At 40.6% G+C, this 13,606-nt stretch overlaps 1 protein-coding gene across 3 annotated transcripts in view; it reads right to left on the bottom strand.

Moving 5' to 3' along the window:
• Nucleotides 1-13,606, bottom strand: part of KIF3C (kinesin family member 3C) — a 285,345-nt gene that overhangs the window by 69,446 nt on the left and 202,293 nt on the right. For all 3 annotated transcript variants that reach the window (XM_033936155.1, XM_033936154.1, XM_033936156.1), the window contains one exon: nt 9,159-9,260. In XM_033936155.1, coding sequence (XP_033792046.1) covers nt 9,159-9,260 — 102 coding nt within the window. The remainder of the gene's footprint in view (nt 1-9,158; nt 9,261-13,606) is intronic.

Raw genomic sequence — 13,606 nt, 5'->3', positions numbered from 1 at the left:
TATAGGCTAACATACATAATAAGCAGTTTACAGGTTAAATTTGCCATAGTTACAGTGCAAAGTTTTTCAATACAAATAGATCTCATGCATATTCATTGGGGAAATCCTGAAAACCCGACTGGATTGCGACCCTCGAGGAGGGCCTTTGATACCCCTGTCCTAAAGTGACAGATACCAAGGATCTTTTATGAATATACATTTCTTTGTAATCTATCAGTTAGGTGAAGAGGTAAGTTTTTATTGCTTTCGTAAAGGTGAGGAGTCCTTCAAAGGATCATCTGTTCTTAAATAAATTTTCTACCTCTTGATTTGTGGCTTCCTGAAAAGAATCCCAAATTCTATTCACTGGAATTAATGACTCCTTTATATATTCATCCATTAACAATAATGATTGTGATTTTGAATCAGGATACGGATGTTTCAAGAAGGCCATTCTGGCCTTTTGAAATGTCCATATGCTTTGAAAATGAGCACCATGAAGGGTATTTTCAATATGATGTCCTAGTCCAATTGTAGACATTTTACTGACAATGTCTAAAATTCTCATTCCTAGCATAGCAATTTTCGAACTGGAAAAGCATCTATTTTTTTATCTCATTTTCCAAACATTTTTGTGCTCAGTATGTATCTTTTTTAGGTACCATTTAAAAAAACAAAACACATTTCATGTAAACTGACCTTACAGAAAACCCAGAAGAGCAGAAGGGCAGCCTAGTGGTCAGTGCAGAAGATTTCACATAAGGGGACCCAGGTACATATCCCACCTTATTTTGTATTGTGAGCCCTCCAAGAACACCTAAAATCCTAACTGTACACTACTACAAAAAGCCCTCCGGTCTGCAGGTGTCTCTTATCTATAGGTACAATAGGTATTTTGTAGGTTTTGGAAGGCTCACAATTTTTACCATAAGTGTACTAGTTAGAATGGAATGGACCTGTGTCCCTTTCTCTCTACTCCACTGCACCGAACATTCCTGGGACTAGTTTGCTGCTCTAATAAGCTTTAAGGAATTATGGCAGTACATATGGCACTACTGGACACTAGCTCTTACTTTATTATAGTAAAAAAAAAGAATTCTCTTTAGATAATGTCTCTTGAAATGCAACCCCCCCCCCAAAAAAAAAACACCCCAAATTAGTTTAGGCTAAGTCTGACAGAACTTATTTGCCTTTTTTTTCTCATTGGCTGAGTGATGCACTCTTATGTCTCTGAAATTGTGGGACTTATAGGTGTGTATAATGATATATTTTAAATTTGGACAATGTCACTTGGTATGACAAGCTGGCCAAGCTAAATGCTACTATAATTATTAGTGTACATTATCTTATTCAGCTTTATTTTGCAGCTTTTTATCGTTTCTCATGCTAAAATATGTGGGAAAGCAAGCCACAGACAAGCTGTTTTGACCACTATTATTGACTGATCTCTACTTATTGCTGAAGTCATTATTGTCTGTGTTGACTACTACCATTGAATTTTCTCTGTTTACTGCCAAGATCATCATTGTTTTGAGATGCATTACTCCAGACGCCAACGCAGCCTGAGGGAGAAATGTAGCCATGTCAGGAGTTTTTGCAGTAAATCTGATTTTCAGAGCTATCACGTTTGGATTAAAAGCTGTGTTCCTAGATTTAAGTCCTCCATTCATTTCTTACCCCTAAATTCTGTATATGATGCCCTAAATTGTGCATGCATATCTTTGTGCACAGTCAGAGTCGGTTTTAGACTTACTGGGGCCCAGGGCAAAAATTAAGGTGGGGTCCCCGTTTCCTTCCTGCCTCCTCCTGCCAGTCTCCCTAATGCCATTACTACCACACATAAATACAGACAGACCTTTACCAAATACAGAACAAAGGATTACAAATAGAAACTGAACAGGGAACTCCAATTAAGAAAACTCAGCAAGTTTGACAACACAGATATATGCTTTTTTTATACTGAACACACAGGGGTCCCGGGCCCAAGTCCCCCCCAAATTAATCACCTCCCTTGATGTGACTAGTACTCATATGGGGACAACTATAGGGAACATAAGGATAGCCTTACTGGGTCAGACCAATGGTCCATCAAGCCCAGTAGCCCGTTCTCAGGTGGCCAATCCAGGTCACTAGTACCTGGCCAAAACCCAAGGTGTAGCAATATTCCATGCTACCAAGCATTGGCTTCCCCCATGTCTTTCTCAATAACAGAGTATGGACTTTTCCTCCAGGAACTTGTCTAAACCTTTCTTAAAACCAGCTACGCTATCCGCTCTTACCACATCCTCTGGCAACATGTTCTAGAGCTTAACTATTCGCTGAGTGAAAAAAAATTTCCTCCTATTGGTTTTAAGAGTATTTCCCTGTAACTTCGAGTGTCCAATAGTCTTTGTAATTTTTGACGGAGCGAAAAATCGATCCACTTGTACTCGTTCTACACCACTCAGGATTTTGTAGACTTCAATCATATCTCCCCTCAGCTGTCTCTTTTCCAAGCTGAAGAGCCCTAACCATTTTAATCTTTCCTCATACGAGAGGAGTTCCATCCCCTTTACCATCTTTGTAGTATGACTATCCATAGCTCTACCCACAGTAGCTATGTACTTCTGTTATCAGCAGAAGAGCATATAAAAGGGCTTTATGGTCATACATGCAGAACAGAGATAACATATTTTCAAATACAGGCGAAAATTAACCCGAAGTCCCTAGAAGCCAGACTCTGCATGCAGTACAAATACCAGGAAAACAGAAAGAAACACATTTCCTCCCATACAGTGCAAAATAAAGACAGCAGATATAAGTTTTGCAACTGGACATGTTCTAAACACTACAATGAAAATAAAATGATTTTTTTTCTATCTTTTTAGTCTGGTGATTTTATGTTTCTGATCACTTTGGTCCCAGTCTCTGATTCTGGCTCACTGTTTCCAGGGCCTCCTATCCATTTGTTAATTCTTTACTCTCCTCCTTTCTTCTTCATTTCCAGCTCTATGTCCATCTTTGGCACTGATCTTTCAGATTCAGCTTTCTGTCCATTTGTCAATTCTAGTTTTCTATCAGTTTCCTTCACCCAGTCAATGTGTATCCTCCTCCTCTCTTTCTTTTCATTTCCCTCCATCCATCAGGATTGGTTAAAAGCCAGATCCTCTGGATATGCTTCATACCTTCTACAATGGGGGTGGGGTGTGTGTCTGTGTCTGTGGAGGATCCGGCTTTTACATAAGTACTGCCCTGTATCCGCTGCTGTCTTGGATATGGGACGCCAACTTGCCCTGTTCTGCCTCAACCAGATCCTATAGCTGCCCTGGATTCTCTGCTGCCTTGGTCTGTCCTAGATCCAGTGGCTGCTTCTCCACCCTGATCTGCTCTGCTTCAGCAGGGCTTACCTTGCCTAGGAGCTTCAGGATTTTGTTTTACATTAAAGTTAGATCCAGGAGTCTCCTCTGGATCTGTCTTTTCCCGACTCTAGAGACTCATTGAAAAGGTCAGTCAGCAGAGCCACCAGTTTCCTAAGTTTCTTCAGCACCCTCGGATGTACACCATTTGGCCCCATTGCTTTGTGTACTTTTATTTTAGCTAGCTCCTCACGAACACAACCCTCTGAAAATCAATCAGGGCCTACCACTCCTCCATTCCTATTCATGCTTGTCTTCTGTGGCCCCGCTCCTTGTACCTTAGCAGTGAACACAGAACAGAAATATGTGTTAAGCAATTCAGCCTTTTCTTTATCAGCTTCTACATATTTCTCCCCTTCACCTTTGAGTCTCACAATGCCACTTTTGCACTTCTTCCTATCACTAATATATCTATAAAAGTCTTGTCTCCCCATTTTACCGTTTCAGCTATTTTTTTCTTCCATTTGCATCTTTGCTTTCCTAACTACACAACCAGCCTCTCTTAACTTTTCCAGATATTTTTGCCTGTCTTCCTCTTTCTGTGATCTTTTGTGGTTTATGAAAGCTAACCTTTTATTCCTTACCTTCTCAGCTACGACTTTTGATAACCAAAGTGGTCTTCTTTTCCTCTTACTTTTACTTACTTGCCTCACAAAAAGGTTTGTTGCTCTTACAATTACTCCTTTCAGTTTTGCCCAATGAATTTTCACTCCTTCCAGATGTTCCCAACTAGACAACAATTCTTTGACGTATTCCCCCATCTGAAGAAAGTTCATTTTTTAAAATGTTTAGAACCTTTGCTTTTGAATGAGCCCTCTCTATACCCATCTTAATATTGAACCGTACCATGCAGTGATCACTAGATGGCAGATGATCACCCACTGTAACATCAGAAACACTTTCCCCCGTTTGTAAGCACTAAGTCCAGTTTGACCCCCATCCTGCATGAGTTCCATTCCCAACTGCTGGAACAATTCTCCTTGTAGATAATCCATCATCTCCCTACTTCTAGAAGACCCCGCAATAGGGATACCCCCAATCAGCATCCAGCATGTTAAAATCTAAACTAAACTAAACTAAACCTTAGGTTTGTATACCGCACCATCTCCGCATGCGCAGAGCTCGGCACGGTTTACAGAGGTTGAGAGGAAAGGAACTACAAAGAAGGGATATAGGAGAGGGACTGAGAAGATAGAGAGGGGCAGGGTACTAGAGAACGGGAGGTGATTAGATTTTTGAGAAGAGCCAAGTTTTCAAGCGTTTACGGAAGGATTGGAAGGAGCTAGAATTTCTGAGCGGGGATGAGAGGTTGTTCCAGAGTTCCGTGGTTCTAAATGGGAGGGATGTTCCAAGTTTTCCTGCGCGGGATATACCTTTTATAGATGGGAAAGATAGTTTCAGTTTTTGGGAGGGTCTAGAAGAGAGCGGGTTTGAGGAATTCCAGAAGAGTGGGATAACGGGAGGAAGGACGCCATGTAGAATCTTGAAGGCTAAGCAGGCACATTTATAGAGGACTCTGGAGTATACTGGGAGCCAGTGAAGCTTGGAGAGGAGTGGGGAAACGTGATCGAACTTGCCTTTTGCAAAAATAAGCTTGGCCGCGGCGTTCTGAATTAGCTGAAGTCTATGGAGGTTTTTCTTAGTTAGGCTTATATAGATGGAGTTGCAGTAGTCTAGTCTAGAGAGGATGGTGGATTGAACGAGGATGGCGAAATGAGAATGATGAAAGCAAGATCTTATTTTCCTCAACATATGGAGGCTAAAGAAGCATTTTTTTTATCAGGGAGTTGAGATGATCGTTGAAGGAGAGAGAGGAGTCTAAGATGATGCCTAGGACTTTGCTTGAAAACTCAAGCTGAAGAGTGGGGCCGGAAGGTAGAGGGATGGAGGTGGGTAAATGATCTGAAATTGGGCCGAGCCAAAGTAGTTTGGCTATCACCTATTAGTAAAACTTCTCCTTTTTCAGATATACTGTATTCTGAATGTCTATTAAATCTCTGTCCACTTCTTCCATCTGTGAAGGAGGCCTGTATATCACACTGATATAAATATATTCACCATTCCCTCTTTCCAAATTGATCCACAGTGCCTCTTCCTTGCTCTGCAGGTCCTGTAATTGTGTGGCTTTAATATGATCTTTAATATATATCGCTACTCCGCCTCCTTTTCTTCCTACTCTGTCTTTCCTGAACAGATTATAGCCCGGTATAACTACATCCCAGTCATGGCTCTCCGTGAACCACGTCTCCGTGATTGCCACTAAATCCAACTTATCTTCTTTCATCACAGCTTCTAGATCCAGAATCTTGTTTCCCATACTTTGAGCATTAGTATATACTGCTTTCCAGACACTGTCCTCTTTTCCTTTCCATGTAAAGGTATTCAGTGATTTATTTACCTGAGGGCTTATACTCACCTGGGGGCTCTGATTACCCTGGACCATCACTTCTAGTTTAAAGCCCTCTTCAGTAAATTAGCCAGCCTGCTGCCAAAGACACTTCTTCCCTTCTTTGATAGATGCACACCATCCCTACTCAGCATCCCTTGGAAAATCATCCCATGGTCCAAGTAGCCAAAACGCTTTCAACGACACCATCCACATAGCCACGCATTCATCTCCAGGATGCGAGCTTCTCTGCCCTGGCCTTTACCCTCGATGGGGAGGATGGACGAGAATATCACCTGTGTACCTGTCTGCTTCACCTTCTCTCCCAGAGCCACAAAGTCATTTTTGATACGTTCATAGAGGTACTTGGCAGTATCGTTAGTGAAATAACTGTTCTCTGCTCATCTCCAGGCTTATCCCCTTCCTTTCTCTGTAGGCTGCTCAGAAGGGAAGTGCTGGAGCAGAACATCCCTGCTGTTTTGGAACTGTTACAATCAGGACTTAATTTCTGGAGGAATGGCCTTGAATGTACAGTTTTCAAGATAATTGTATGTTATTGATATTGCTTTTATTGTTGTAATCTGCTTTCCACTATCCACTGATTGAAAAGGTAGCATATAAATCCTTAAATTTAATTAAATGTCTACAAAACATCAATTAAAAGGAAGTATAATGTTTTAGGTATGACTCAGACTGGGTGAATCAACCAGTGTGACCGAAAAAAGCTGCCTTAGTGGATAACAGATAAACAATGCAAATTACTGGTTAAGTACAGATAGTTTGGTCAGTCAAATAACAGTAATTTGAGTGATAATGAGTAATCAGGTATTTGGGGTTGGTATATATCCAACCTGAATATTGCATTACTGGCCTCATAAGAATATGCATGGCTCTCAAAAGCTGTAACTCCTGCTCTCTAGGTTCAGCTTCTGTCTTCAAGATCCTACCAGCGTCTCTGTCTTATCAACACTCTCCCTCTCTTTGAATTCTGTTTTTAGACTTGCCCACATCTCACTAATTTCTTAACATGATCTATTAGTGTGGCGACGTGTTGGAATGTATTTTCTAATGTACATGTATAACAAGTGGCTGTGAAGTGTTTGAAAGGTACTTCACAGAACAAAATTAAATTGTATTGTAACACAATCTGAAGAGGGGAGTAATCTAACTCTCCATGGATTTCTCAGAAAAATCCACCCATAGCTAGCAAACCACTGCTAAATGCTCATTTCATGTTCTATAGTGTATCTCCATTAAAACTTGACTGCCCAATGCATGCTCTTAGATCCTTTTACTTCGCTAAGATCAAGTGTAAGGTCTGGAATAGAAAAGGCTATCAGTCAGCTACTTGATACGTGCCTAGTACCTACATGTTGAGAATAGATCTCTCAGGCCTCAATTCAAAAAGCACTGTGTTAGAATGATGCCACCAGAGGGCATCTGCTGAAAATCAGGGGAGGGAAGTTTCATGGCGACTCCAGGAAGTACTTCTTCACCGAAAGAGTAGTGGATCATTGGAACAGACTCCCACTCCAGGTGATAAAGGCCAGCAGCGTGACGGATTTTAAGAGAAAATGGGATACTCACGTGGGATCTTTAAGGGAGTAAATTCAGGGGAGGGGATACTTGGAATGGGCAGACTTGGTGGGCTATAGCCCTTTTCTGCCGCTTTTTTCTATGTTTCTATGTTTCGAAACTTCTCACAGTGTTCTACTATACACGTTAAAATATTTTTACTCCTGAAACCTTAATCTAATGGCATGCAAATTACCTCCTTGTTAAAAAGTGTGTGCTGTCAGAAAAAAAAGCAATACACGCTGCTGTGGTAATGGTAGTTGTTTCCAGCATTTAAAAGGTCTCTTCCTCCTATCAGTGAACGAGCAGGGTTTGGCTCATGTTTTGACAGGAAAAGAGACAGAAACAAAGCCAGGCCAGACTCTGACTTTCATCCACAATCCCACAAATGTCCCTGGTGGCTCATGGCCCCTTGAAGATTTCCTTGGTGCCCTAGGTGGCCCCTTGCAATTTCTTTCTCTCTCCCTTTGTCCCACAAAAAATATTCTGGGGGTTCAAGCAGACCTCCAGATACTCCCGGATAAGGGTTACTAGATTTTCTGTGGTAGAAACCTGGACACATGGGCCCGCCCATTCCACCCCAAGTCCCACCTCATTCTGCCTCCAGCCCTGCGCCATTACATCCCCCAGCCCTGCCCCCACAAAGCCTCAACTTTCTTCTCCCACCTCCGGGCCGCATCTGGAGGGCGTGTGACGTCATCCACACATGCTCAGAGGCCCTCCATACAAGGCCGGAGGTTGGGGCTTTCCAAAACCCAGACAAATTACCAGGTTTTGGAAAGTCCATCGAGGCACCCAGACAGTCCTCTAAAAAGAAGACATGTCTGGGTTTTCCCGGACGTCTAGTAACCCTATTTCTGATCCTCCTGCATACCTCCTATATTGGGAAACAGGAGTGATATCACCTTCTTGGAAATCATGACAACGGACATTGCATCCATTTGAGTCTTCATGTATTTTTTATTTGGGGGGGGGGGGGGGGAGGAGTGAAAGAGGTTACCAGGAAAATCTATAGAGTGGGGGTTGAGGGTTTAAGGAGCTATGGACTATCATATTATGAATGCTTAACTAGGTGTGATCCTAGTCATTGGTTTTCTTTGTGATTCACTTTGAACTCTTTGGGGTAGTGGCAGAATATACATTATAATGTAATGTAATTTTTGGGTTGGGGAGAGATAAAGGGGGTGGCCTACTTGGGTCACCAGGAATCTTGGTATCAGAAGTAAAACTAACAGGGAAATGTCAAGCAAACCACTGCTCTAAAGCATAGGATAGAGTACTGCATTGGCCCCCTCAGATGAGTAATGCAATGGCTCTCAAGAAAGAATTTTAAGTTGTAAGTCAGCTTTTGGCAGAATGAAAAGTGTTTATGAGGGAGGAAGGAGGGTGGGACCAGAGCTTTGCTGTCCCCAGAGGTCTATCTATTCTTAGGGTTATCAGACATCTAGGAAAACCCGGACATGACCTCTTTTTTAAAGAATGTCGGAGTGCCTGGATGGTTTTTTAAAAATGGTGGAGTCTGTCTGGTAACCATAGCTGAGATCAACATCCTATACAGAATCAGGCTCTTCATGTTTGAATCCAGACATGGCCCAGCATTGAATATTTGGGATGAAGTCAGCCTACAGAGGTCAGCAGCTTAAAAACCTCTTAACACATTGGGTGAATATTATTCCTCCTTTCTTAGTGTAACCAAGCTCTTCAGAGTAGTCTGGTTCTCACCTAAATATGCAGATATGCACAATGAATATTCATCTAGCATAGTTTCAAAACCAGACTTGTTTGCATGATTTGCAAGCCCAAAGTATACCCCCATTAGTTACCTGTTCAGCAATTTCCTGCCTTTTCAGTTCCAGCATTTTCTGCTGCTCATTCGTATGGTCTATGATGTTCTTTCCACCAATCAGAAGTTTGCTCTCCATTGCCTGTGGGAAAGAAACAAATATATAATAGTTAAATTAGAAATTTAGAGTGAAAAAATAAGATGTAGATACATTGCTTTTTTTATTTCAGAAATCTTTATTAAGTTTTCATTCAAAAACAATGTATTAAAATATACATATACAGTACTCCCCTGAAATTCACAGGGGTTCCATTCCAGGAACCCCTGCAAATTTCATAAAACCACGAATACAGTTTTTAGACAGGGAAGACAGGAGAGGGCAGTTGGAGAGGCAGGAGAGGTATGCTCCGACTGCCTCTTCCTGTACTAAAGCAGCTCCTGATTGGTGAGGCCTGACTTTAGTATAGGAAGAGGTGGTCGGAGCAAACAGCGAGTGATTTCCTTCACTCGCCAGCACTCTGGCTGCCCTCTCCTGCCTCTCCAGCTGCCCTCTCCTGCCCGGTCATTCGTGGCTGAAAATACAACGAATGACTGGGACCGCGAACCGCCGACCGCGAATTCGTGGGGAAGCACTGTACATATAATAAACTTCACAATTGCATTTTCATCAAATATAAAAGTACTTCAAAAATATTTTCCCTCGCCTTCCCACCCCAGTATAAGAACAAACAAAATGCAATATTTCAGCGAACATCATATTAAACTTATTGATCAGTGATAAAATCAAAATACTATACCCCTCCGCCCACCCACCCACCCTCCCTGGATGTGTAACTCAATTAAGAAATCAGAAGAATAATCCAGCTAATCAACTTTAACAAAATTTACCAATGGACTCCAAGTTAATTTAAATAACTTATTATTACCCGTAATTTCTGAGTTCATTTTCTCATATTTGTAGCATAAACATAAAGAATCCCACCAAAAGGGAAAATTAAGCCAGTCCCAATTTTTCCCATTTTTGGTTACCATTTGCATGGCTATCCCAGTCATGATAACAAATAATCTACTTTTATATTTGAGCAAAGCTTATTTTAATCTTCATAGCCGCATTAGATCTCCGTTTCGCACCCACATTTTTTCACGGGGCTTCGTCAGGAAAGCGGTAACTTTCACTATAGAAAAAGCAAATTCCATTAGTATTCTCTTTAAAAACGGGGTTCCACCTTAGCCCCCACCTCTTTATCTCTTTGTGGTAAAATTTGGGTGCGAAACGGAGATCTTCCGTAGAACATTGAAGTAAAGGAAGTGAGAACAAAATATTGAGAACATTGAAGTAAAGGAAGTGAGAACAAAATATTGAAGTGAATAGACATCAGGAGAAATATAAAGAAAAAAGATAAGTGATTCTATACTATATGGAACAGCAAAGCAAAAAATTTATATATTTATATATTTTATAACAGTAAAAAATAAAAAATAAAATGCACATAATAAAAAGATAGAGAAAACAGAGAATACATAAGGGTTCAATGATAGCTCACGGTATCGGCTATTGACTTTGAAAAATATCTCAATACTATGGCTGTGAGCACTTGAGATCCCGGTTAATCTCTAAGAATTGTTGTACAAGAATGCATTTGAGATTTGTGCGACAGCGCATTGTAATAAGTGGATAGTGAAGTATTTGTGTACCAAAATAATAAATGTAGTTTTAAAAAATTTAATAAGTTTTTAAGAATTAAAACTATTTAAATAGTAGGAATAAAGTTTATAAATATTTATTTGAAAAAAGTAATTTAGTCAAGTCTAAAAAGTTAATTAATTATTTAATAAATTAAATAAGTTGGTAGGGAGGTGGGATAATGAGTCTGTGATGTCATAAGGAGGCAAGAGAATAATTCACTCTTCTCTTGAAGTAATCCCAACTTGGGAAATATGTACTCCTAAGTCTGAGGCTTGTCCCTGTTGAATTTAAATGAGTTTAATTTGATTAAAGGCTAAAACTCTAACTAAATTAATTTAATGAAAGGTTAAGATTTATTCAGTAAATTCAGAATCAGTGTTTATTTTTTATTTTTTAGTAAATGGTCTTTAATATTTGTTTATTTAACTGTAATGGGGACATAAGTTTCCATTCTAAGATCAGCCAGTCTGGAAGAAGTTCCAAGACTTCAGGAAGGATCCAATACATGCCCTGCCGCATAATAAAAGCTTGATGGTATCTATAGAAATTTGGAAAATTTACACCCCCACACCCATCCCCCCCCCACCCCCCCCCCACCCCCGCCGATTATGATTTTTGCAAAGATACTAAAGCTATTCTAGCAGTTTTACCCAGCCAAATAAATTTTGTAAGGATCCCATTCAATTTTTTATAAAAGGACCCTTGAAAATACACCGGCAACATACTCATTTGGTAGCAAACTACAGGTAGAATCATCATTTTGATGGTTTGGACTCTCCCCCACCAAGAAAGATGTAATGGGTTCCAATGTGATACATTGCATTTTGAAGCAAGTACTCAAGTACATAGCCATCGCCATGCTAGGACAGGCCAAAGGTCCACTAAGCCCAGTATCCTTTTTCCAATCCAGGTTACAAGTACCTGGCAAGATCCCAAAAGAGTATAACAGATTTTGTACTGCTTATCTCAGGAATAAGCAGTGAATTTTTCAGCATGAAGAATTCTCAGTGTTTAAACCAGAATCTACCAATAGCTTAAATACCTTAGACTGAGATAAGCAGTAGTCAAGTTAATTTTCTAACTTCCTGCTTTGTCAGAAATGACTAGAACGTTCAAGAAAGTTTTAGAAAAACAAAAGTGTGCAGTACAATCAGTGGGAAGGCTTTGTCAATATCAGAGACCTTCCTCTAACTATAAAATAGAGACTCCACTTAGCAACAATGTCTTAGTTGTTGTCTTAGGCTTCCATGGCTGGCATCATGAATGTTGCTGTTGTGCAGGTATCACCACATCTGGGTAGACAGAACTGACGTTTCAGCCATCCTGCCGTGGCTTTCTTCAGGGTATGCTATGAGTTCTGCAGTTTGTCTTTATATACAGTGGGTCCATTGAACTGATTGAGAACAGGGAGGACCGTTTGTCATAAATTTGAATTTTGGCAGGAAAGTTCATTGGTAACACAAATTTGAATTTTGGCCGGAACACCCGTTGAACAAAATTCTGGTGGGGAAGCCTGCTGCTTTGAGATTCCAACTAAAAGGCTGTTCTAGTAGTTAAAGCAGGGAAACACAAGGGGTCCTGAACAACTGAGCAAAAGTTGGAGAAGGACAGGACCCCTCGGAAACGTCTGCCAACTTTTAGTTTGTGGAAAAACATGATTAAAAAAAAAAAAATAGCAGCGGTCCCAACACAGACCCCATTTAACCCTACTCTCTTTTTTATCTTTTAACCAGTTTTTATTCGATAATAGGACATTACCTCCTATCCCATGACTTTCTAATTTCCTCAGAAGTCTTATTTTATTCCCATGTGATTATCTCTAAAACTAAACCTGACTGTAGTATGATGATATGCAGCTCCTGTCCTCACAGCCTCTTCACAAGCTTGGTTTCCAGGATAACTGAACTATGCAAATTAATCACATTGTAGACTGTGAGCCTAAGTCACTAAAACTTTTCTCCTATTCTAAAACTATGGAAAATGACTGATGAATCGGGCTCTGAGTGAATGCAGAAGTATCTCTTGCATATTCATTGCTGGGCCGATATTGAGCCAAACTGGTGCTGGGGCCAATCCTGTTCAATATGTTTGTGAGAGACATTGCTGAAGGGTTAGAAGGAAAAGTTTTCCTTTTTGTGGATGATACCAAGATTTGTAATAGAGTAAACACCAAAGAGGGAGTGGAAAATATGAAAAAGGATCTGCAAAAGTTAGAGGAATGGTCTAATATCTGGCAACTAAAATTCAATGTAAAGAAATGCAGAGTAATGCATTTGGGGATTAATAATTGGAAGGAACTGTATATGCTGGGAGGTGAGAGGCTGATATGCACGGATGGGGAGAGGGACCTTGGGGTGATAGTGTCTGAAGATTTAAAGGCAAAAAAAACACTATGACAGGGCAGTGGCTGCTACCAGAAGGATGCTGGGCTGTATAAAGAAAGGCGTAGCCAGTAGAAGGAAGAAGGTGTTGATGCCCCTGTATAGGTCGTTGGTGAGGCCCCACTTGGAGTATTGTGTTCAGTTTTGGAGACTGTATCTGGCGAAGGATATAAGAAGACTTGAAGCGGTCCAGAGGAGGGCGACAAAAATGATAGGAGGTTTGAGCCAGAAGTATGAGGAGAGACTGGAAGCTCTGAATATGTATACCCTACAAGAAAGGAGGGACAGGGGAGATATGATTCAGATGTTCAAATACTTGAAAGGTATTAACATAGAACAAAATCTTTTCCAGAGAAAGGAAAATGGTAAAACCAGAGGACATAATTTGAGGTTGAGGGGTAGTAGATTCAAGAGCAATGT

Source organism: Geotrypetes seraphini, chromosome 3, assembly GCF_902459505.1.
Source record: "Geotrypetes seraphini chromosome 3, aGeoSer1.1, whole genome shotgun sequence".
Taxonomy (NCBI): Eukaryota; Metazoa; Chordata; class Amphibia; order Gymnophiona; family Dermophiidae; genus Geotrypetes; species Geotrypetes seraphini.
Note: the sequence above shows the minus strand (reverse complement) of the source record. Positions and strands in the feature narration are given on the sequence as shown.